Genomic DNA, 26265 nt, shown 5'->3' with positions numbered 1-26265 from the left:
CAGAAATCGTGCTCTGGCAGTGCGGTGGCAGCAGAAGGCCCCATTAGCTAAAGTGGTGCTTCAGGTTAAGAACAGTTTCAGGTTAAGTACGGACCTCCGGAACGAATTAAGTACTTAACCTGAGGTACCACTGTATGTGTTTTTAGTTGCATGGCATGTGGTGGTTCTGATGCATGACACTGACACTGGTGTGGCAAAAATAACTGGGGTGCAGCAGAGAACTAGCTGCTTTTGGCAGGGCCCTTCTTCACTGAGGGTAATTATATTTACAAGAAGGCGAAAGGGCTTAGCTAGTGGTAGGACACATGCATTGGATACACAGTGTCCCAGATTCCAAGTAGGGCTTGAAAAGAAACTCTGTTTGAAACTCTGGAGAGTCTATGCAACAATACTGGACTAAATGGACCAGTGGTTTTCTGTTGAAACTGAGTTAATGGTTAGCAACACAGGTTGGGATATAGATCAGAGAATATGAAAAGGAAGGTAGAGAGAGCTTAAGGTGCAGCAGACAGACTGATGGTGGAACTTTAAGGACATCACTTGCTGAGTGGGTGGCGGTGAACTCTTCACTTACAATATGTCAGGAGGTTTAATGCTATCACTTGCGGATTGAATCAGAACAATGGATTTTTATCATACCAAATGTGTTAATTGGCTTCCCAATGCCACAAGGTTTGTGTTATCAACAGTCATTGTTTTTTTCTTTTTGTGTGTGTGAATGGCCACTGTTAAAAATGTTACTGCCATGGCTGTACTTTTCTGCATTTTCTTTCCTTCTGACCTCACCATTTACACCCACCCCCACCCACCCAATGCAGGATAATGTACCCGAAACGCACTGTAGACCACAAAAGCTTATGTCATAATATTGGTGTTAAGGTGCCACAAGACTCTTGGTTGCTTTTGCTCAGGAGACTAACATGTGTACCCTTTTGGAAACTAATATTAAGTCTGCCATTAAGTGCTTACATTCCATTGGTCTTATTTGGGCGTAACCCTTCTTAATATTTTCCAAATGGTTTATATGTTGCATTTCCTGCATTTCCTTCAAAACAGTAGAAATACAATTTACAAATTTCTTAACTTTACCATGAAAGACACAGGGTGGGAATAATTTTTCACATTTTCCCAATATATTTTTAACTTGACATTTAAGAAATATGAAGTCAGTCTTACACCTCAAAGGTTAAGCAGCTTTTGTTACATGCACCAGAATAAAAGGCTTTGTGGAAGGTGATGGGTTTTTTTAATGCACTCGTTGGTATTTTGAAAGTTGCACTAAGCTGCCGATACTTTTCAAACAAGCCAGGAGCAGTAATTAGACATTAACGACTTACGATCTGTAGCAGCAGAGTCTGAGTTTGAACTGGAGGTCCTGGCATTCTATCTGCTTACTAGTTCTCTGAGTCACCTACACACTGTCAGCAGTCATATTTTGTTACTCCTCGATGTCGTAAAATATTTATTGGCCCTTGAAGGGTGTAATTTGAAAATTAATAAATAAAAATGGAGCTGCTTTGTGAGTATTAAAACTCCAGGGGGAGATCAGCTTTAAAAAATAAATAAATATTTATTTTGCTTGCAAACCTTTCATGTTTAAATGCATGTTTTTAGCTTTGCTTGCCCTTGTTAGAATGATTAACTCTTTGCTCTTGCATGCCCCAGGGTGGGGTGTGATAGTTCAGTTTGCCCTCACTTGCACAATTTGCCCTCATTTATACCTTACTTAGCACCAAAAGGTAGATGGCTGGCAGTGGCTGAAATGCACATAGTATTTTAGGGTGTAATCCTAAAGCCAGTGGAAAGTTGGCTGAGGGGCTATTGGATGTGGAGAAATTGCTGTGCTACCACTGACAAGGGAGGTCCGCCGGCATGATGGTACTTAGCTTACTGCCTCCATCTCTAGTATGTCAGCAGGAAACTGGGCAGGCGTAGATATTCTGATGGAAGGGGACATGTGAAGGGTATCTGAGGATCCACTTGATTCCCAGCCCCTTCACCCCCCCCCCAAGTACCATTCTACTCCAAAGAAGCTCTGAACAACATCAGTCTTTCCCTCCCTACAGGAGGGGGGACAGGCAGAGAAAAAGACCCTCCCCTTGCTCTAACTTTACTGAGCTGCCAGGGCTTCTGAAGTGTCAGAAAATTCAACTTGGATTCTCCCCCCTGCTTCATAGGATTGCTTTGTCATATATCTAGATACAAGCAGTGCCTATAGAACAGCTATTTGAAAAGTATCTCAGTTGCTGAATAGTAGGCAAAAGTGTTTTGCGGACTGTGGGATTTCTTGGGAAATGTCAGCATTTTTGCAATTCCTGGCAGTCTTCTAAATATTCAGCAGTTTCCTGACATTCACATGTCAACAAGTTCCATTGAGTTCAGTGGGGCTTACTTCCAGGTAAGTAGATTAGGGGTTTCAGCCATAACATGTAAAAATAAAATTCTGTAAGGCAATTCCCATTCCTTCAATTCTATAAAGCAATTCCCATTCCTTCAACAGTTGCTGTTTATGGATTTAATAGAAATGGTGCAGCTCTATGGGAATGATATGTTAACATAAAAAAGAAATATGTGAAGAAAAGCTCAAATGAATTCTTGCTCGGTATCAGAACATTTCAATTCAGAGCATAGGGTTTATGAGAATGTTTTGCTTTGCAGACATTAAAGTTATTCTTTGCTTTCCTCGTTGAATCTATTGGTTATACTTGCATAACCCTCACATTCTATTCCCAGATGAAGTTTTTAGAAACAGACTATTTTGGCAACGTGCTTCAGACCCGCAAGCAGGCAGCGCAGTCCGATTTCTACTGGCTGAGAAAAGAGGTTCCAAAAACAGAGTGAGTAGAAAAGTGCTTCATCACATAATTGACATGCGGGGAACATAAACACTCAGGGCACCATCCAGCCAAAGTTAGGCACTTTTAAGCCTCATTGATTTCAATGGTGGAGTTACGCAGGTGCTTAAATCTCACACAGTGAAATCAATGAGAATTAAAAGTGCTTAGCTTTGGTTGGTTTGGAGTTTGATGTGTGTGTTTTCTTTTCTTTCAACCTCCCTCCCCCCAATAATGGAATTGTATTGAGATAGGATTTCTGCTGGCAGTTGTGTCAATTTTGGAATGGTACAATTTTGGCACATTAGATTTTTCTAAAAATAAGAGGAAGTGTTGCTGTTACTGACTTAAGTTACCTGCTCACCACAGGAATGGTATATATACTTAGCACATAACCTGAGGCCACTTAAAATGTTTTGTTCCAAGTTAAATTGATGCTGTACTTCAATAGAATTTGAGTTTTCTCTGTATGAAAACCTGAGCTGGAAATACAGATTTGGCTTAGTCCTGGTTATCAAACTTATTCTCCTAAAATGTGTTTTCAAATGTTCATCTGGCTTTATGTACTTTTGCATATGAGGAGGAGAGAGCAGTGTGGATGAGCAGCAGGAGTGGATATGCATCTCTGTCTTTTGCCAATAATTGGCACACCTCACAGACTCGGCAAGGTGCTGTTGTCACTCGCTGCTTGCCAAAGACCTAACTTCAGTGTTTGATTCCTTGCCAGTTGCACTTGTTGTGCTTCTTGTGATCCATGTTCCGCTTTAAGTAGTATCGTGGCCCCATAAAGTCTACTAAAAGCTTCTGGAGAGTAGCTGTGTACTGTCTGATATAGGGAAGTGGGACTTGCAAACAAATGTTGCCACGTGCTCCCATTCAGGGTTCTAGCCAGCCAGCCAGCCATGCTCTCTTCTCTATTCTCCTCCTCACTAGTTTCCTGCTGCCCCACCCAACAAGTAGCCAGCATTTCATGCCCACTGAGCATGCTCAGTCTTCATTGAGCTGCACTCCTGCCCCCTCCCAAAGCCTGTTGATGTCACCTTCTTGTGAATGAATGGTGCTGTTTTCACTACATAAGGACAGGCACTAAGAGATGGAGTTTGCTATTATCACATAGGATTCTAGATCCTGCTTCCAATGCAGTGACATGGATTTTCCCTACTGGGTGGGGAAAAATAGCTGATGCCTATGAAAACAGGGTATGTGACAGATCTCTGCCTGCACTGACAAATCTAATAGTACCAATCTTGTGTGATGAATTCAGGTATCTTTTTTTGGTCCTTTAACCACTGATCAACATTGATAATATTTGGTAAGGAAAATGGGGTGGTGTTTCATAGCAAGCATCAGGAAGGGAGATCTGTGACACTAATGCGTCTATTTGTGATACTATTCAGAAGCATTCGCAGTGGCTGCAGCAATATAGTAATTGTGATGAAGGAATACATTGAAACTGTAAGAGAGAACCCTGAAGGGATCAGTTTGAGACTATTCTGCGCCATAGATCAGCAAAACGCATTATATTTATCTCACCACGAGTTTCCAGAGCAGCGAAAAACATTTGCTCCTTTATGAAGAAGGAGATAAACACCCTTGATCCTTCATTCTTGTGGAAGTGGCTATTAGCTGCACTAATATACCCTGAAGAGATTCTTAGTATGATGGAAAATGTCACTGAAGGTGAAATTAATTGGCAGATAATCCCTGAAATATACAAGTTTAGGGCTGTCCCCTGTGAATCATACCCCATTTCTGGCATACTTTGAAATGAAGGGGATTATTCCCTGACTCAGCATGAGGTAGAATGTGATTGAGCTTATCTCAAAAAAATAAAAATAATAATGCTTACTCCTTCAAGGACTGCTTAATGTCACCCCTTCTCCACTTGATCTTCATATTTATGTGGCTTAACTCTTTTTCTACATGTGTGTTTCTCAAAATGCAGTACCAATAGAAAATGAGGAGTCCATTGATATGCTGTGCGTGTGACGTGAGCATAATCACTTCCCATCTCTCAGCTCTGACATCATTATCTTCTATGGCCTGGCCCTTGAGCCCCTATGAAAGATAGAGACTGTTTGAATTTCAAGGGGCCAATTAATGCAATGGAAGCAAATGAGTCTAAATTGGGACTCACCAACCTTTTTAGTTCTGGGGGCACTTTTAGATTTTGAGTGGTGCTGCGGGCAACACCCCACTCTAGTCATTTCTCCCTGTCCAGATTGTCCCAACCCCCACTAAGAAACAAAAAGAATGCACTCTTGTGCACCTGTGTGTGCACCACAGTTTTCCTGGGTAAAAGTTGGATCCAGTAGAATTTATCTGAGCCTTGAAAAGCACATAGAAATTCAAGAATAAATGGGAGAGTGTTCTTCTTCCAACTTCCGTCTTCAAAATGTATTTGGGTGACTTCCCTCACCACCTCATTACTGAAGAGGCAGTGAGTGGGAAGACTCTGAGGCTTTGTGGGCACCAGTGGAAGAACTCACAGACCCACCACATTAGAGACGTGGTCTAAATATTCATGACTGCAGAACAGGTTCCACAATATGTAATCACCTGCGGATGAGATATTTGAAAATATATTACTACAAATGTCTTTTACTTTAAGTACAGTCATACCTTGGCTCCCAAATGCCTTGGGAGTCTAACGTTCCGGCTCCTGAACGATTGAAAACTGGAAGTGAGTGTTCTGGTTTTTGAACGTTATTTTGGAAGCCGAACATCCGACGGGGCTTCCGCAGCTTCTGATTGGTGGCAGGAGCTTCCTGCAGCCAATCAGAAGCCACGATTTGGAAGTCGAACGGACTTCCGGAATAGATTATGTTCGACTTCCAAGGTACGACTGTATATAGGTGAGTTGTATGTATTGCAGTTATATGCCATGAATAAACTACTTGCTGATCAGCTACAGCTGCATTTTGGGGCTGCCATGGGGGGACTGCTATCTCCCTCCCCTCGTAAATAAACATGCCCTCATTGTTTCCTTTCGTGCTTCCTTCTGATGGTTTCTTTGTCAGCTGTCTTTTGCCCCAAACAACACTGTAGGCTTAGGCTGTATCCTAGCCTCACTTACCCTAGAGTAAGAACCACCAAATTCAATAGGACTTACATCTGAGGAGGAGACATGGTTAGGTTTGCTATGTGTTTGCACACTGGGCCCTAGTGTGTGACGAAACTGGTGTAACAATGAAGCAGCATATTTTAGGGACTAATATATGGATGGGGGGGATGAGGGAGGAAGCTATATATAGATAACCACCTGTACTTGTTTGTTGAATATGTTCTGCAACCTGTAATTTTGGATTTACTGCAAGCAAATTTCTCTTCATAAAATATTTTCAAGACCAAGCCTGGAATCCTGCAGTAAAATTCTGAAAAGATATCAGTTTAATTAGAGCTGTACAAATAAGTCTCTTCACATAAGCTGCTTGCTCTGTATTAAGCTAGAAATTTAACATAATTTGTTAGCAACCTATATTTAAAAATCTGTCCATGCAAAATTATTCTGGGATGTGTTCCAACTCTAATTATAGGGAAGCAAGCATGAAAAGTCAGAATCTGGCTCCATTTGTTGAATATGTCAAGAATATGCCAAATCACCTACACTAAGTTTGCAATCCCATAGCTGTTTACCTGGTGGTAAGTGCCACTGAACTCAGTGCGACTTGCTTCTGAGTAGAGATGCCTAGGATTGCACTGTTAAGTCACTAAAAAGATGCTAGATCGTATTCAACTAAGTTTTACTCAGCACAAACCTATTGAAATCAATGGACTTGAATTAGTCATATTTATTCCTGCATTGCAGGGGGTTGGACTGGATGACCCTCGAGATCTCCCCAAATATTACAGTTCTATGATAAATTCTAACATTCTAAAACTACCTAAAAGCAGTTATACATAAAAACATTTTTCCACCCAATGATCTCATGGTTGCCAGGAACAGCAGTATTCTTCTACCACCAAATGCTGGGTAAACAGAAATGTTTTCAAATTGCTCCTGAAACATAAATCATCATGATGAAGACAGGTGCACCTCACTCAGGAGTGTACTCCACAATCAGGGAGCCACCACTGAGAAAGCCCTGTGATGGGGCAGTGCCAACTGGGCAGCCCCCAGTGGTTTGCTTTGAATTAATTTTATAATGGATGATTTTAGAGTGTTGTGTTGTACTGTTGTACTGTTTCATTGTTGTTAGCCGCCCTGAGCCCGGCTTCGGCTGGGGAGGGCAGGATATAAAATTATTATTATTATATTATTATTATTATTATTATTATTATTATTATTATTATTATTAAAAATATATTTTGTTACACCAATGAACAATGTAAAAAATGCAAACCAGTAAACATTTGGAAGACTTGATACTTTGCTTAAAGTGTCCTGAATGTTTGTCACTTGAAGAAGACGCATAGGATAGAACTGAGGTCTCTTGGTGAAATCTGTAGAACTCTTTGTGCAAGAACTTAGAAACAGAAAGCTTTGAGACAGTGGAAGCAGATATGAATAAAAGAGATAGTGTCAAAGGTTGAGACCATGGTAGAGACTTGAAATGCAATGGCATTTTAAATTTCCAATAAAAATGTCCAGTGTCTCAAATGTTTCCCTGCAGGTCATTGCAAAAGTCATTCATTTTTGTCCTGTGTGAGGGCACCTCTTTATAAGCGTCTGTGCTACTGCATTTCAAATTAGTTTATTTGGCTGCTGCCATAAATGACTCTGAAATTGGAATGCAGTCAACCCTGCTAAATGTTTTCTCCCAACTCCTCAGCATAGATGTCAGTCATCTTCTGGCTTCTATTATTTGACAAAAAAATATATATCTGCCATCTTATCATTTTCTCTTCGGTGTGTAAGAGACATAAATCAATTCTTTCTAAAATCTGCTAGGACAATTATTATTTTCAGTTGATAATAATGGATATGTAAGATATTCATACGATAGTGTTCTGTGATGTTTCAATTCATTTCCAGTTTTCCAGCTTATTCAAAAATATACAGAAATGAGTAAACTGTTTCTTGAGGCTTAGGTGGCCTCAGTGGCGTGGAGTGCCTTCTATCAGCTTTGGCTGGTGGCTCAGCTGTAGCCCTATCTAGACAGGGATAGCCTAATGTGTGTCATCTATGCTCTGGTAACATCTAGGTTAGATTACTGCACTGTGTTATACGTGGGGCTGCTTCTAAAGACAATTCAGAAACTTCAGCTGGTGCTGAATTCAGTGGCCAAGTTGCTCACCAGCGCAAGACAGTGTATAAAGCCAATCCTGGCCTTAGTACACTGGCTGCCAGTTAGTTTCTGGCCCCAATTCAAAGAGTTGGTTTTGACCTATAAAGCATTCAATGGATCAGGACTGCAATACCTCAAGGACCTCCTCTACCCATATGAACAGACCTAGACCCTTTGATCATCACCTAAGGCCCTTCTTCATGTGCCTCCTCTGTGACAGGTTTGGAGGACGGCAACATGAGAACTGCCTTCTCTGCAGTGACTCCCCATCTGTGGAATGTTCTCCCCAGGGAGGCTTGCCTGGTGCCTTCATTACATATATCTTGAATTTTGCTTATTTGCTTTTAGTTATATTTTGAATTGCTATACATGACAAGATGATTTTTGTTGGATATTTTTATAGGTTGTAAACTACCTTGGCTACAGTAATGCAGAAACAAATTTTAAAAATATTTTTTCCAAAAAATTCTTCATTCTCAAGCACTTGCTCCCCAAAGGACTTTCAGGCTAGAGAGAGAGAGAGAGAGAGAGAGAGAGAGAGAGAGAGAGAGAGAGAGACTAATTTTTCTCTTTACAGAGAAAGTAAAAGCAAAGTTACTGAAGTCATAGCCTATGACAGCCCTTAAGTAATTTTCTGAGCAGCTTAGCCCTTAGAAGATTTATTAGACATTCCCATTCATTGATTCTGGTGTTAATTGATTTATTTGCATTTATTCTCAATCATGAGAGACAGGGTGCCATCAAATGGTTGAAACAACAAGGACTTTCAAATATGGTTTCCTAATACACATATTTAATTTTAAATGTTCCAATTCAGAAACAAATCTACACTTCCCCAGATGTTACTTAATCAGTATGATGCTGCAGTGTGCTTGTGATGGTGAAGCCTGGTCAGGAACAGTGTTGTGTTAGAAGGAGGGGGAGAGAAGGACAAAGAAGACCACGAGGGAAATGGATTGTGAAGAAAAAAAGTCGTGTGTGTGTGTGTGTGTGTGTGTAGGGAAATGAAGGGACTCTCTGGATTCTGTCCTGATATTCAAAACACATTTCTGACTGAGCTTCAGCACAATTTTTACCATGGGTGAACATAAAGAATGAAGAGTTTGACCAGAGGAATGGAGAATGTGCTAGGCTGTGGGACCCTTTTTTTTGAGGAGCTATTCGAAAGAAGGCATGCAGGGAGGGACACTGACAACCAGGAATAGATTTTTTTGTGCCAAAGGGAGTGAGCGTTCTAATTGCACATTGTAATGATACAGGATGTGGGTGCAGTGCACTGTTGCTGTTGTTAGTGATGTCTGGAGCGCAAGTCCGTGTGATATTCATGCAGCTGCAAGTGTGTACAGAGAGTGGGGAATGGATGACCATATGAAACTGCCTTAAACTGAGCCAGACTGTTGGGTCCATGTAGCTCAGCATTCTCTACACCAACTTGCACATGTTTTTTCATGGTCTCAGGCAGGGGTCCTCCCCATCATCTTCTGCCTGGTCCTTTTAACTAGAGATGTCAGGTAACTGAACCTGGGGTCTTCTGCCTGCAAAGGATGTGCTCTACGGCCACTCTTTGAACATAAGCCATAAAATCATGAAAGCAGTGGTGATGATTTTTTTAAATTTTCTGGTCTCAATTTACAGAGTTCACTATTTTTGTTTGTTTGTCTTGTTCACAAAACCATCAACTCTAACTTGCTCTCACTATTTCCGCAGGTGGTTTACAAGTCCAACTACCGTCAATGCCTTTTACAGTTCATCGACCAATCAGATCAGTGAGTAAAATGTACTTTGATTAAAATTACAACCGCATTACTCACATGGGAAAAAAGGTATCCCCTTTGCTTCCTCAAATATCAAAGTCGCATCTTCTCTTACCCCTGTGCCAATTGCTAGCTGGTGCCGTTGTGACTCTAAGGGCCTGTTAATACATTACTACTGCAGTTTAGGAGTTGCTCCAACATGATCATGTAATGGCCCCATACAGGAGCCAAATAGAGTAGGCAGATTACATGGCCCCATACCATAACACTTTCTGTCCCACCAGGAAGAAGCTTATTGCTTTGGAAAGTAACATGGTACCTGCACATACCATGTGGTTCCTATAGAGACATAGCTAGTACAGCATGAAACCAATTTTTCAGAAGCGGTTTTCAGGTTTATTAAGGTTTTCAGGTACCAGCCACCATCACATCCTTGGGTGTTTCCAGGAACAACATCAGGGGTTAAGCATTGTGGGGCAGCTGTTGTTGATGTCTATAGCTCATCAGGAGACCTACTACCAATTCCAGAATCCCATACCTTGATGCTCTTTCTCCTTGCTCCTTTCTGCCTGTATTAGGGAAGAGCAATGGGGCAAGAAAAGGAGCAGTAGCTTCCACTTGTCCTGCCCTTTCCTCTGGGTGGGTCTATGGATTGAGAAAAATTTGGGGGTGTGCAGGGAGAGAAGAGGAAGGGGAAGTCCCACTTCAGAAGTGGAACATCATGCATGCAGTGCTGGATACGACCCTCGGTCTTCTGAAAAAAGTTGGCTCAGCTTTATGTGCTTCTGAAAAAAAACATGCATAGGATCGGGCTCCTGTTAGTATTATGGGAGCTGCTGCAGATTACAAAGCCAACTTTCATCACAGCTGGACAGGTCCTTTAATGCAGGCATGCTAAGCTTCCAAATACCTGGATAATGTATTTTTTTAAATTAACCTTTATTTTAAAAATAAAATTCTGCTTAAAGGAATTATGTTGCTAGAAACAGATAGAAGACATGAAGGCATGGACCTGTGAAGTAGTTAGTCTTTGATTATTGCACCTTGTTTGGCATTGAAACCATGTGACTTTAAGCTTGATAAATTCTCTGATTTTGCTCAGGCTCATAAAATGAGGGTTGTTGCTGTTGCTGTTTTAAATAAAGTATTTATATGCTGCTCAATTAACAAAGTTTCTAAGTTTTAGCTAGGCAGAATTGAGCAGTATTATTCAGTACCGAATTTGTTATGCACAATTAACTCTTCAAACTTTCGCTTCAATAAGGAAATTATTTTATTCTGAAGTTGGGGTTTTTCCTCCCTTTTCTATGCCTTATTTTATTATGGCATTTCTCCATTTTTATTTTTACTTGTTTAAGGTTATTTAAGACTGATTTTACTGGTTTCTTTGGTTGAGAAAACTGACTGTCCCTGCTAACTTCAGCACAAGGGCTTGTATGCAGATTCACAGCACAAAATATGTCTCTGTGATTAGTCATGACTGAATCCTCTGGTATTTTGTTTAAGTTCATTTTCATTTTGGTATGATCTGGATCCCAGAGCTGCCATGCTATAGCAGATTAAACAAAGCTGTCCCAAAAGAAAAAAATGAAAAGGAGAGTCAGGGTTCCTGGTCTGGGATTTCACAGCTAGCTGTGTCTAACAGCATCAAGAAGCCGAGACCTGTCAAACGTAACCAATCAGTCATGGGCATACAAGCAGTTGTGCCTTGCATCTCTCCTCCTGACCTTTTTGTATCGCTAGTGTTTGACCTTGAGATCTTGCTACCTGCTGTTTTCAAGAGTCAACAAATCCATGTGGCATGAACTGCACTTATTTAGAGTTGTCTATTGCTGTATATAGGTACGCAAGCAGCATATTTCTGTGTGCTAGCTTGCATCAGGGCTATGATTATACATACCAGTTGCTGGAAACTGCAGGAAGAAGAGAAGAAGAGGAATTTGGATTTGATATCCCACTTTATCACTACCCTGAGTGACACGGGTGGCGCTGTGGGTTAAACTACAGAGCCTAGGACTTGCCAATCAGAATTTTGGTGGTTTGAATCCCCGCGACGGGGTGTTCAGTATGGTCCAGTTTCTCTTTTAGTGAGATTAAAAAGGTTAAAATTAGTTTTGAATGCCTCCTCATTTTTTGTACAAATGCCTATTTAAATTACATTAAAATACGTGCATATCAAATTGGGCATGTATTTGTCATAGCAGTTCTAGAAGGGTAGCCAAGTAAATATTAAGAGACGTACATGACAGCATTCTTCCCAGTTAGAAAGGAGGGGATTATCGCATAGTTGCTGGACTTTTCTGCAGGATCCCCCAACCCGTACATAAATAATCTGGCTAATCAGAAGCTTATTGATTAGAAAGCACTTTAAAAACAGCTCACCAGCTTTCTTATGGCTAATGGGCAGAGTCGTTCTGGAATTTACATGTTCAAGCAGGCTTGCTAATTAAAAGATTCAAGCTGTTCCTATTTTCCCAAAGATTGAAAGTTACTCTTTTGTATATATTTCTCATCCTTTTGTCTCTGAGCTTGATCTTTGTAGTGCTCCTCCTCCTGGCCTTTCCGACTAATTTTAAAGGTTTCATCCTGTGTGTGTGAGAGAGAGATTCAGTCAGTTATGCTAATATAGGGAGTTTTGCACAAGAAATATGCTTCCATAGAATTTCCATTTTAACACATCATTCATTGACTTCTTATATTATTTTGGTTTTGTATCATTGCCTTATATATTCCTTTTCTGATTTTGTTTGCACTCCTCATTCTCCTCATTAGTACTAACTTCTCTCAGATGTTTTGTGTGCTCTTGCACATGTATGTTAGGGAATTTGCTTTTTCTGGATTTTCTGGATTTCCTCTGAAAGAGCAAGTGAGCAGTCTAGGGTGGTCTTAGCATCCTAGCACTAGCAATGGAGGTACAAATGGCCTACATGATGTGGACTGCTTTCCCCCCAGCTATGGCTGGTATGCTAGGTATGGCCATTCCTGGACAGGGATAGGCTTACCACAGTGATCCATGCACCGGTAACTTCAACAGGGGATTACTGTAATGTCCTCTACATAAGTCTTCCTTGGAGGCTGGGCAAGAAGGTGCAGATGACCACATTGCACCATATATTACATCAGATGTCTGATGGGAGTTGGAATCCAATAACATCTGGAGTAGCACAGGTTCCTGAACCCTGATTTAAAGATATCCATTTCTCATAAGAATTCGGGTTTCTTCATTCCACTTTTTTTTCTCTTTTCCCCCCCTTTTATTTACCAACCAAATTCACAAGGGCATTATTGATCTTCCCCTCCATAATCAGTTTGTTAAACTTCAGGTCTTGGTTTGTAACTTTTATATTCACTAAATATCTGCTAATGTTAATATTCATTAATACATTTATTTTTCAAACTGTACTATTGCTAATTATGTTTGATGGATTGTTTTCACAAGATATAGGGCATGTTATTTCGCTGGTAGACATTTAAGCAAAATTAAAGTTTAATGAGTTTGATTAGCCAAGTAATCAATGAACTAATCAATCTTAAATGCAACCTTCATTAGATCACCCAACTAATTTCACTTAAGTCAAAATTAATTTGGCTACTCTAAACAGTTAAATGACATTTGAAGACCTATTACAAGAAATGAATCTCTGGATTTGATTTGTGAATCAGCTGAGCTGTAGGTGTGGATACATGTCTGCATGTACCTATACAGCACTTCAAGAAAACATTAAGGTAGATTTTACTATATGCTCTTTCCATTTTTAAACGGTACCTTTCCATAATGGAGTAATCTATTTACTATTAATGAAATCAACAGTGTGCAGAGGCAACATTCAGACGCTTACTGGTGGCAAGCACAGACTCTGCGGAAAACATCTAATATGTAGCTTTGCTTAAAAATAGTCACTAATTAGCAAAAAAGAGAAGATTTTTAATGGAAAAAACCAGCAGAGCATGCATGATGTGCAATGCAGAGCTCACAGTTTCTGGCATGGTTTGTGCTTATCAGCTTGCCCCCGCTGCCCTGGCTCTTTCCCAAATGACACTTTATAAATGTTTATGATGATTAATAATAATATAAAAACGTGGGTTATGATTTTCCAGTTGCAACTGAGATCCTGGTTGTGTAAAAGTGGGTTTACTCCAGGCAGTTTTCAGAATGGATTGAAGGGGATGCCTCCAAACTCCATCTCATGCTGCCCTAGATATTGCATATTATGTACTTTGTGTTTTCATACCATAAACCACTCCGTACTCTTTGGATGAAGGGTGGCATATAAATTTGATAAATAATAATAATAATATTGGAAGTCCAACATCAAAACAGCAATTATGGATCCTTAGCTTACCATTAACAGATGATGTGATGGCGACACTCTCTAAAATCCTCCACAGAGCTGTGAGAGAAAACTCCTTAACATGAAACCCACACTGCCTAGACCTTAATATATATATATAGTTATTCTACTGGGTAAAAAATACGTATTTAGTTAGAATGGTTGTGTGCTATGAAGCTGAGATACTGAACAGCACACATGGCAGAAATAAAAATTCACACTTCCAGATAGGCTATGATTTAAAAATAAATAAATCAAGGAAGCCTTGCTCTCCACACTAGTATAATTAAATTGTTTTTACAGCCTAGAAATCAGCTTATTTGACAAGTTCCAAACAACCATAGACCATTAGAGATACTGTGATCCCCAGAATATAAGTTTCCGCAATTTGCCTGTCTCATACATCAGTGCCAAAACAGGTGGCAAAGGCAGCAGGGGAACAGCAGCCGGCAGATAGCAGATGGGCAGGCCAAAGGAACATGCTGCTTGTTGCTTCACTCGACATGAGTTACATTTAGTGTATCCCTTGAAATGATGCTGTAAGGAAAGTGCTGAAAGCCTCCTGTCCCAATAGGAGGATGTTCCATCAATTTTTAGAAATGGCTCCATCAGCTTAATAAATGAGTTGCTTGCTGGTGAGGATTTTTTCTCTTCTTAAGGGGATTATGGAGGCAAGGCTAGCTGGGCTCTTTGAAAAGCAAATATGTGTGCATTGAAACAATCATCTCGGACAATGCTAACTCTTTGCCCTAAGCCATGGGTAGGCAAACTAAGGTCCGGGGCCCGGATCTGGCCAAATCGCTTTCCAAATCCGGCCCGCGGATGGTCTGGGAATCAGCATGTTTTCACATGAGTAGAATGTGCCCTTTTATTTAAAATACATCTCTGGGTTATTTGTGGGGCCTGCCTGGGGTTTTTACATGAGTAGAATGTGTGCTTTTATTTAAAAGGCATCTCTGGGTTGTTTGTGGGGAATTCATTTGTTATTTTTCAAAATATAATCCAGCCCCCCACAAGGTCTGAGGGACAGTGGACCGGCCCCTTCCTGAAAAAAGTTTGCTAACTCCTGTAAGCTGTAGGCTGCAAGTTATAGGGCGGGTGTTTTTGTTCTATCCCTTAAAGAGAGTACTTTCAAGGCATGGGTTTCCTCTGCTAATATTTGCTGAAAGCAAAAGCCAAGTAATATGAGATCCTGCAGACTTCTTAACAGCGTCTGTACAGAGTTTGGCATATGGCAAAGCAGTCATACGATTTCCTTTTCATGTGCCCAGTTCACACCCAATCCAGAAGTCTAGGAAATCCATTGACCTGAAAGTTAAGAACATGATGAAGCAATCACAGGGGCACTTCGCAAACTGTGTGTGGATGTGCATTTCGGCAAGTGAATCATTGTCTGGTTCACTTGCAGCATGGTGTTTTGTTTCAATAGATTTTTTTTGTGGTGTATTAAGGTAAAGGTAAAGGTACCCCTGCCCGTACGGGCCAGTCTTGCCAGACTCTAGGGTTGTGCGCTCATCTCACTCTATAGGCCGGGAGCCAGCGCTGTCCGCAGACACTTCCGGGTCACGTGACCAGCGTGACAAGCTGCATCTGGCGAGCCAGCGCAGCACATGGAAACGCCATTTACCTTCCCGCTGGTAAGCGGTCCCTATTTATCTACTTGCACCCGGAGGTGCTTTCGAACTGCTAGGTTGGCAGGCGCTGGGACCGAACGACGGGAGCACACCCCGCTGCGGGGATTCGAACCGCTGACCATGCGATCGGCAAGTCCTAGGCGCTGAGGTTTTACCCACAGCACCACCTGCGTCCCGTGGTGTATTAGCAGGAATAAATAAAAAAACAGAGAGAAGAGGAGACCAAAGCAATACCTTTATTGAACTAAATGTGAAATCAAATTATGTAGAATCTTTCCATGGATGCATATAATATGACATGACATGGCATTGAAAGCCTGTGATACAGAACCAGGTATGGCAAGTAGAGACTGTTTAGGTTATGCTCTCTGCTGCTATGTGATCACTTATTAGGACACCCGTAACTCAGTTTCCTCTGCTCTTTAGTCTGCTGCCCTTTAAAGCTAACCACCAAGGAGAACAGCCTCAGGTGTCACCTAAAGCAGAAGTATTTGCCCATTTCCTTTCCTGAGAGATGATAGGTGGGAGTGCCTGGCCACCTTCAGCTGTGGAAGCTGTGATGCATCTGAGAGCGACAAAGCAGTTTGGCTTCCTGCTCATGATAACGGGCTGGAAGGAGTCCAGGGGAAGAAAATCAGAGGGATGGGAAGGATTGTTTCTGCTCTATATAAGCAACAGAAAAAGATGGAGCAGGAAGACAAGAGGAGGGTGAACGAAACAGAGAGAAATTGCATAGTTGGAAAAGGAGCAGCAAATATACAAAAGAAAGCAGATTATAGGAATGATTATTCTTAGGTCCAGAAGTGGCTTTAAACCCCATCCTCTGACATCCGAAGGGGATGAGAACACTCTGAGCAGTTGTGATTTTCTTAAAGGGTTAATATAACATGTCTGGGGCTTTGAAGTCTTTTACGCATTTTAAAAACTTGCTGATGGCTCTGTTTTTATCTGCAGGTTGCTTTTGTTGCACGGTTTTATTGCTTATTGATACTTCCATTCTGTAAACTGATGAAGGGTAGTATATAAATATATTTAATCGATCGATTAGTTTGCTGTCTTTGACAGGTGGGAGATTAGAAGAGTTCAATATTCCTTTTAATCAGCAACCGCAAGCTCTTTATATCAGGAGCAGACTATACATTACGTGATCACTCTCTTCAAAAAGGATGCTTAATTTTTGTTTTGAAGGAAAAACAGCTACAAGTCATCCCACAGATATAATGGTGCCACCACTGCTTCTCTGTTGTTTTTTAAAAACTGTTATTCATTATACAAAAAAAGGGTGAAAAAACTAAAAAAAATAGCTAATGCTTTTATTAAATGTGTTTTAAATTTTGCCTGCCTGGCCTCGGCATCTGGTCCATTCATAAGGGCAATGCAGTGTTCCTGATTCATATATGGTCATGTTAACCATTTGATTAACTCCACTGATCTTAAGAGTGGGAAGTATCTGAAAAGACTTAGAAAAGCCCTGGCTTCAGAACTCAGTTGACCTGAATTTACTACGCCTCTCTCTTTTTTTAAATCACAGGATTCCCAGCAGGAGAGCTCCAGAAGCCATTCTTTTGGGGAAAAGAATATCCCAGGTAAAAGCAAAGTCTTAAAACTAAAATGCTGTATGTAAGGTATGAAAAATAAATAAAAGGAACCTAAAGGGAAATGAACTGGCAAATAATTTGCTAAATGAAGTTGACATAGTAGAAATTCTTGAGAAAGTTGGAAAATCAGGAGATATGTGTAGTTTTTGTTGTACTTCAGGGCTCAGAACCTATGGCTGCCTGACGACTATGTTCCCTCACCAGCCACATGAAAGTAGTGAGCAAGGCCAGAGGCAAAAGTGTGAGGAGCAAGGGAAATGACTCTTACTCTTGTACAGTAAGCTACATTCCAGCCATGCAAATGTCAGGGGTTTCTATGCACATAAAGGCTACACTCACACCATTTTTTTGGAAAGCGAGTTGTTAGGAGACTCCTATTCTCCTCCCAGAAGCTACAGTTCCCAGGGTGGTTTTACAATCAATCCCTCTGCGAATTATTCTAGAGTTGGAAGGGACCATCTAGCACAACCTCCGGCAATGCAGGAATCTTTTGCCCAATGTGGGGCTCAAACTCATGCTCTACCAACTGAGCTATCCCCAGATGGAGGCTGTTTTTGCTACATAGTCCACACACAGTCGAGATCTCTTGAATCTTTTTTTGCCACTGAAAAGCCGTTCTTGAGAAACCCATTTCATTCTGAAAAGCTCATAGCAGATTCATTGTGCGTTACGCAGCAGTGTGTCCATTTGAAAACAGATGTAGGTGATCCCAGTAATGGAAGATTCACCCACACATGCCCAGTGATGTTGTTGGTGGGTGTATACTTAGATGGCAATCATCACTTACAAATACACATCAAGTAACCACACCCTCTCTTGTGGACAGCAGGATCCAGAATCAATCTGGATTGAGAACATCATTTTGAGGACAAGCATTAGCGATTCTAGACTGAGGAAAAACTCCATTGTTCTTCTACTAATGGGTTAGTGTGTGCAATGCCCAAGTCCAGGATCCATGTGAAACCCACAAGCAGGACATGAGCACAACGGCATTTCTCATACAGATCATGCATTGGGTATTGTGCCGTTGTTCCAATATTTCTCAGTCACAAAGAAAGATGCTGAGATCTGGGTTGGTTTTATATTCTAGGCACACCGCTTGATATTATCAAAACTTGAACAGTCTAACTCTTAAGATTGTATTCCATATCTTATGCCACACCTGTCTACAATGCAATATAAAATAATAAACTTGTCACAGAATGTATAATTTTAACCTCAGGCCTATAATGGAATTTTGCACTGATAGAAAAAAACAACAACATATCAGTATGAAGCATTTTATTACATGCCAGCTATGTTTCATGGAGGGCATAACAAAAGAAAACAGTAGGGTTTAAATGAAAGCAGACTTCAGGTTTTAGACATTACTCAGAAGGCATGTTTTGGATTGTTAAATCTTGTGAGAGATGATTTTGAAATCCCAGCCTCCTCTTCTAAAACAATGTTTGGGTGGGGGACTTGTGGTTTTCTAGGTGGTGTTGGACTACAACTCCAATTTTCCTGGACCATTGGCCATGCTGGCTGAGTATGCCGAGAGTTGAGTGCAACAACATCTAGAGGGTCACAGCTGCCCTACTAACTCATGTATATTATTAACTGACTAATTATTCAGCTAACTAAGAAATGCTTCAAGTTTCTGTAGAGCAGCTGAATTAAAAAGCCAGTTGAATTAATTTTGTTTTGTAAATGCCAATCTGGATTAAAATACTATTTCTATTGTTCTCTTCTAAAGATAGACATAGGACCAAGAAATCCTGCTTTATTTCTTAGCTTCTTTTTCCTTCTTGTATTCTATTTAAACGTCTTGAGTTGCCTACAAAATGACTTCATTCTTTCTACATCTCTCAAAGCTCTTTTATCTGTCTGTGCTCCCCCCACCCCGCTTCTTTCATCGCTCCTTTGGTATATTGACCCTTAATAACCTCCCTAATTATATCTGTCGTTCCCGGACTTCATCCATTCTCCCCTGCTGCTACCTGCCATTGCAATTCTTTATCTCATGGCATCCATCTGGCTTCTACCGTTGGTGTATTTAAACACTGATAGAAACTCATCTCTTAGCACTGGCATTTCACTGATCTTGAACGCCTCCATTTCTACTCCTCTCTTCTTCCCCTTTGTGTATCTAGACTAAGTTGTAAACCAGAGGGCAAGGCCTCTATTGTTTTGTTTGTTTTCAGTGTTACATACAGAGCACTAGCTGTGGTCGGTGCCCTAGAAATAAGCAAGAATAACAAACAAATCAATACAAAAGTGCTCATTAGGCACAACCAACATATTTTTATTAGTTGGCTAGACTATAAATAATTTGTGCGTTTATAAATGATTATCTGGCTAAAATGTGTCCTTGAACTGCGAAAATGCTCTCGCTTGCCTGCATGGAGGAATGTTTGGGTTTCTGTGTATAGAAAATCTCTGACTTTTGCATAGCAGGAATGTAGCCTCCTGTATCAAGTCGCACCTGTTGCTCTGCTCACTTCTGCCTCTGGCACGCAGCCCCCCTGAAATGTTCTCCATGAAGAAATGTACTCCTTGGCCTTTAAAAATGTTCATCACCCCTGCATTAAACAGCATTTTTCTTTTTCTCTTTCCCTCTGTCTTTTGGACAAAATGCCTTTGTTTTTAAATTCTTGATGCCCAAATAACTGCATTCTGTTGCACAGTATTACGAAGTTTATGTGAGTGTGTATACTCTCCTTTCTTCTACAGGTCTTTAAGCTACGGTGCCATTGGAGTAATTGTTGGGCATGAGTTTACCCATGGATTTGATAATAATGGTGAGTACTCAAACATATGGCTTATTTATTGACTAGAAAAGATAACTACTGACAGATCCACTGACATACATTTAAAGCACATCCAATGTACATGACGTACCACAGAGGATCCTGGGTACTGTATCATAGCTGTCAATCTTCCCTTTTTTGGTGGGAAATTCCCTTATTTCAGTGCCATTTCCTGCTGCTTCCCGCTGTTATTCCAGATTGTTAGATATCCAGTAGACTGTCCCCAGGACAGGTGAGGCTGCTGAGCCCTTATTTTCAAATCTGAAAGTTGACAGTTATGTACTGTATATTTTTAAAGAGGCTGGCATTGGTAACTCTGTAGTGGGGGGAAACTGTAGTCCCCAGGATTCTTTGGGAGAAGTTATGTTTCAAATGTATCGTGAGGATTGTATGGTGGTGCAAGGAGACCTTGCCAAGCTGTCACTTCCAACAGTTGTGAAGCCCCTTCAAAGGGTAACTTTGTCAGGGAAGGCTGAGGGCAATCTCCCCTTTTTAATTTTTTTTTTTTTTGAAGGAAGCTTGAAAACTTCTGAAGTTTTTTTGTAGATTCTCTGAAGAAGCCGGGGGGGTGGGGGTGGGGATAAAATGCTTTATAATGCAAATTGAAAAGAATATGTCCAATGCTTTTTTGTGTCTGACAGTACTCAGTGATACAGAGCACCTCTTTCTTTTTGCTGCCCATGGCAGACATTTTATGCTGATACCAATGACACCTCATTTATTTTATTTTTTGCCAAAGAAGCACTGAGTACCCCAAATTTCTTCCTTTGATGGAGTCTTTTAAGTGACTGTAACTCATAATGATGTTATACTCTCCCCTGGGGGGAAATGTCCACAAGAGCAAGAAATGGGTAGTTTTACCAATCTCTAGAAGAGTAGATTCATAGAAGCAAACGTTTGCTTATAAGAAATGTGTGTTTAAGAAATGTGTGTGCTTTTATTTGCTCAATCCTCATGTTCACATTAATTGTAAAAAAAGAAAATTTCCTTTCTGAAAAACAAAAAATGCAGGCCGCAAATATGACAAAAATGGAAATTTGGATCCCTGGTGGTCTTTGGACTCTGAAGAGCAATTTAAAGAGAAAACAAAATGTATGGTCAATCAGTACAACAACTATTATTGGAAGAAAGCGGGCTTGAATGTAAGTGCAAGAGCAGTGATGGATGATGTTCTTTCTTTTACAATATCATGGAAACCAGTTGGCTGTGGGGACAAAGCTACGAAGTAGAGTTTAATTATTTTGAAAATTATTTTTATTTTATTTTTGTGCACCTTTTAATTGCCAAAGTGACTTCTAAGCAATTTACAAATATAAACAATTTGGATTCTTGATATTCTTTCCTTCCACCAGGTCAAAGGAAAGAGGACTTTGTCAGAAAACATTGCAGATAATGGAGGTTTGCGAGAGGCTTTCAGGGTAGGTAGCTCTCTCTCTCTCTCTCTCTCTCTCTCTCACACACACACACACTCCCCACATTGAGTAACAAGGGTTGATGAAATTTGCACCTAGTTAAATGTGTTCATTGTGCTTCTCATCAGGCCTATAGGAAGTGGATCAAAGAAAAGAGACAAGGAGAGGAAGAGGCCCTATTACCAGGCATTGACTTCACCCACAATCAGCTCTTCTTTCTAAGTTACGCTCATGTGAGTAGTACAAGATGCCCTTTCAGAATGGATGTATGTATTTAGCTGCTCGCTTAGTGTGAATAGACAATTCTGCTTGATTACAAAAAGAACTTTCTTAATTCACAGCTTTTCTTGGAGTGTAGATCTGGGGGGGGGGGGGGCAATCTGCCATCTCTTTTCCTTCTCTTTCTCTCACTTCCCACTTTCTCCTTTATAAGCACAAACCATACCTACTCAGAGATCGGCTGCTTTTGCACTTCATAGTAAACCGTAATGGCTCTTGCTTTGTTCCTCCTGTGAGAGTAACAGAACCCTGGCTTAGCGTTAAGCCAAAATGGAGGATCATGGTTTGTTTTGGTCCAAATGTGACCTGGAGCCATGACAGCTTGTTTATGGCTTCCTGATTGTGGTGGAGCCAATTTGATGCTCTCACCTGTGCACAGGCCTGACCTGGCCACTTCCTTGCCTCTCCCTGCTCCCAGTTAAGCGGCAGTGATGTTGCTTCCAGCAGGCTCATGAGGCAGCTCTGCCCCATGAGACTGTCCTCCTTCACAGGAAGTTCAACTCTCTTGTACAGTTACATGGGCATGTATAAGTGTGTACAAGGCTGCTCTTGAATATTTTAGCTGACGCTGTTCTGTTTGCACCTGTCTGGTCCGACAATACCAGTTGTAAACAGATTGATTTAAATGCTTTTTAATTTTTAGTGTTTTGATTGCCTCTTGCCTTGTTCTCTACATTGATTGGTTTATCTTTACATCGTATTGATGGCACGTGAATAGTTTTATTCATATTTTTGTACCAGTAATGTGTGTTTTCCTGCAAAAAAATGAAGAGGGAAATTCCTTAACTGTGCACGGGAAATTTTTCAGTTAGCATTTGAACATTTCCTGGTGTCCTAGAGTGATCTAATTTAGTATGTTTATTTTACTTGTATTTAGTTGACAAAGCTAAATAGCCAAGGTTGCATTTGCAGTTGGCATCCAATGCATTGCAATTTATGAACTTACGGAACAGAAAAATCTTCCATGTGAAAATAAAGTGCTGGAAAAAAATGTTTGGAGCCCACAACTGTTTACGTATGTGACTCTGGAATCTTTTGGTGAAGATTGGTTGAGTAATATTTAAAATAAAAGAAATAAATGAACTATATTGAGGATTTTAGGTAGAGATAAATTCACTGGCTTCTTGTTTCTGTTTTTAAATCTTAGGTGAGATGCAATGCCTTTAGACCAGAAGGTGCAAGAGAGCAAATCTACACTGGAGCCCACAGCCCTCCTCAGTTCAGGTATTTTAAAGTGTGTCTCTCTACCCCACAATAGTAACACTATTCATTAGGGTATTTAATAGAGTACATGACAACATCATGGGTTGGATCCTATGTTGGTCCTCCATTCACAAGGGAGAGTGCAATTCCTTTCAGCTTTGCAGCACTCCCCACCCCCCCCTTATTGCACCCAGTTTCCAACCCCTTCCAACCCATATCAGGGAGGGCAAACAATGGGCCACAGAGCAAAGTGGGAGGCAGAAACAACCTGATCCATAAATGTGAACTCTGTTCTGTTGATAAAAAGAAAGTTGGTATCCAATATAGTACCGTATTTTTCGCTCTATAGGACGCACATTTTCCCCTCCAAAAATTAAGGGGAAATGTGTGTGCGTCCTATAGAGCGAATGCAGGCTGCGCCGCTAAGCCCAAACCCAGAACAGGGTGCTCAGAACAGGGTGCCACTGCCCTGGAGAAGCTAGGAAGGCTGTTCCCAAGCCAGAACAGCGAGACGGAGGGCTCCGTCTCGCTGCTCTAGCTTGGGGACGTCTGCGCACACAGCCTCTCCAGGGCAGTGGGGTGTCTTCACCCCGCTGCCCTGGAGAAGCTAGGAAGGCTGTTCCCAAGCCAGAACAGTGAGAGGGAGGGCTCCGTCTCGCTGCTCTAGCTTGGGGACGTCTGCGTGCAAAGCCTCTGCAGGGCAGCGGGGTGCTGCGCTCCAAAGGCTTCAGGGATCTTTGAGGCTGGCAGTGGGGGAAAGCAGCGATTCCCCCCACCGCCAGCCTCACAAGCTCTGGTGAATGTACCTTGAACGCACCTTGTTTTAGAGGGGGAAAACAAGAAAAAAAAATTTCCCCCTGTTCTCCCCCTCCTATGGTCCGGTGCGTCCAATGGAGCGAAAAATACGGTATTTCCTTTTCTCTTCAGCAACCAAGCACTTACCTGTTTGATGTTGAATTTTTGAGCATATGTCCTGGTTTTGTGCCCTTACCCATTCCAAATGTAGTATTATACATCCAACAGGTGTTCCACAGTAAAGTTTATTTTTTATCATCAAATCATTCAACACCCAAATATACACTTGACTCAATTCGGAGCCCTGCAAACACATACTTCCGGGGCGCAGAGGGGTCTCCGTAGGACATGAAATATTTTCTCCTGTCCTCATGGGTATATGCATAGGTTTCTCATTGGGCCATCGCAGAGTAAGGGAGGAGGAAAACTCACTGGTCGGTATCCTGCTAAGTGGTTCTGTCAGTGCAAAGGTTTCAGCTTGTGCAGTGGCACTTTTCTCCTCTCCCAATGCCCACCCTTCCTAAATCTGCTCCAGGAGGTTGGGAGGAAACAGAGAACATATTTAGTGGTTGCACAGTAAGGGGAAGATCTTCCTATGTTCTTAAATTTCTAAAATGCCCATTTACCACAATTTGAGGATGAAAGAGAAACATCAGAATGGTTAAAATGGGGATATACTACCTTTTGAGATTAGAAAATTCATAGAATACTGTAATAGAATTGGAAGAAACCATGAGGGCCATCTATTCTAACCCCTTGCAATGCAGGTATTGTTTGCCCAATGTGGGGTTCAAACTCATGAACCTGAGATTGAGTCATATGCTCTACTGACTGAGCTATAATTCCTGCAATAAGAGTTTAGCACTGAACCAACACAATTCAACTAGGTATTACTCAGAGTAGACCCACTGAAATTTAACTTGGTCATTTCAGTGGGTCTGTTCTGAGTGGGTCTTTGACTGAATGAACCCACAGTGTAATTTAAATTAAGCACATAGAAATCAATATTATGTAGGTAATACGTTAATAACTCAGGGGAAAAGATTGGGCTAAAATTAGGGGCACTACTGTTGAGATCCTTGTTTAATATGCTGCCTCAGGCAATGAACAAGCCGGATATCAATGCATAACACAGAGAGGATTATAATGCCATTAGACCAATTAGCAATGTGCCCTCGTCAAGAATATTGTGCGCAGTTCTGGTCACCTCATTGCCAAGATGAGATTGCTGATCTGAAGGCAGTTCAGACAAGGGTAACAAGTATGATTAAGCACATGTCTAAAGTGTGGTTCAAAAGGTGATTGACAATATTAGTGTTGTTTACTTTAGGAAGCAGATTAATAAAAGGAAGCTAAAATGTACATTTCACAATGAATGCTACTGGGAAGACCCTGCTGCCTTTTTTCTCTGGATTCCAACTAGTGGTTGGATGAACGAGACCTCGGGGCTGTAGCTGATAGCTTAATGAAGATACTGACCTATGAGTGGCAGCTGCTGCGAGAAAGGCAAATTCCATGCTAGAGGACATCAGGAAAGCAATTGAAAATAAAGCCACGGATAATAAAGCCTACAAGTATAAGATATGACTGCATTTGGAATACTGTCAGTGCCAGATTGACGTATAATCTAAACAAGCTATAGCTTAGGGCCCCACTCTCTTGGGGACCCCCCAAAAAAATTAAAGGGGAAAAAATCTGGATGTACATTTCCAAAATATAAGATAAAAAACAAATAAAATAAAACCTACATACAGCAACAGTGTTTTGTGTTGTGTAGGCTTCTATTTGTTATGTGCAAATGGCTTTAGATACCTATTAGGTCCATAAATTACCATATAGCATATATTCAGCACAAAAAACAGCAACAATTTGCTGTTGACAAAGGAAAGCTGGACATATAAAGGGCCCCATTACCTTCAGTAGCTTAGGGGCTCATCAAACCTAAATCTGGCCCTGAATACTGTGTACAGGTCTGGGTGCCTCAAAAAGGATATTGTAGTTAGAAAAGGTTCAGAAAAGGGCAACCAAAATGACCCAAGGGGTGGAGCAACTCCTCTATGAGGGAATGTTGCAGCTTGTGATCTTGAATAAAAGATAAGACAAATTCATGGATTTGACGTTTACTAACCATGATGGCTGTGCTTGGACTCCATGACGAGAGGCAGCAGTGCTTCTGAATGCCAGTTGCTGGAAACAGCAGAAGGAGAGAATGCTCTTGTGTCCTGCTTGCAGGTTTCCACAGGCATCTGGTTGGCCCATGTGAGAACAGGATGCTGTTCTTCTGTTTTGACAAAACTCAGGTGTTAGGATTGCTAACTGTAGTTGCTGGAGCTCTCTCTATGGAAATACTCTCTTTTAAAAACAACCTTCCCTATGAATATAGAATGGGAAAAGCTAAATACTCCTGA

The 26265-nt window shown here is 41.0% G+C and overlaps 2 protein-coding genes across 13 annotated transcripts in view; one reads left to right on the top strand and one right to left on the bottom strand.

Annotated features, from left to right (window-relative positions):
* The window catches only part of LOC310677106 (uncharacterized protein), a 332640-nt gene that overhangs the window by 98555 nt on the left and 207820 nt on the right, over nt 1–26265 (bottom strand). For 8 of the 10 annotated variants that reach the window (XR_014510919.1, XM_083439493.1, XM_083439496.1 and 5 more), the window contains one exon: nt 25986–26138. Coding sequence is in view for 9 of the 10 variants with exons in the window: in XM_083439493.1 (XP_083295619.1) it covers nt 25986–26138 (153 nt within the window). In the remaining variant the exon portion in view is untranslated. Of the gene's footprint in view, nt 1–24816; nt 26139–26265 lie in introns of those variants that run through there. The other 2 variants (XM_083439488.1, XM_083439489.1) reach the window with 1 other exon arrangement.
* PHEX (phosphate regulating endopeptidase X-linked) overlaps nt 1–26265 on the top strand; it is an 89265-nt gene that overhangs the window by 59928 nt on the left and 3072 nt on the right. For all 3 annotated transcript variants that reach the window (XM_083439407.1, XM_083439408.1, XM_083439409.1), the window contains 8 exons: nt 2734–2837; nt 9770–9828; nt 17313–17367; nt 20092–20159; nt 21180–21310; nt 21521–21586; nt 21709–21813; nt 23007–23083. In XM_083439407.1, coding sequence (XP_083295533.1) covers nt 2734–2837; nt 9770–9828; nt 17313–17367; nt 20092–20159; nt 21180–21310; nt 21521–21586; nt 21709–21813; nt 23007–23083 — 665 coding nt within the window. The remainder of the gene's footprint in view (nt 1–2733; nt 2838–9769; nt 9829–17312; nt 17368–20091; nt 20160–21179; nt 21311–21520; nt 21587–21708; nt 21814–23006; nt 23084–26265) is intronic.

This window comes from Podarcis tiliguerta, assembly GCF_965153285.1.
Source record: "Podarcis tiliguerta genome assembly, chromosome: 4".
Taxonomy (NCBI): domain Eukaryota; kingdom Metazoa; phylum Chordata; class Lepidosauria; order Squamata; family Lacertidae; genus Podarcis; species Podarcis tiliguerta.
This window is presented reverse-complemented; position numbering and strand designations above follow the sequence as displayed.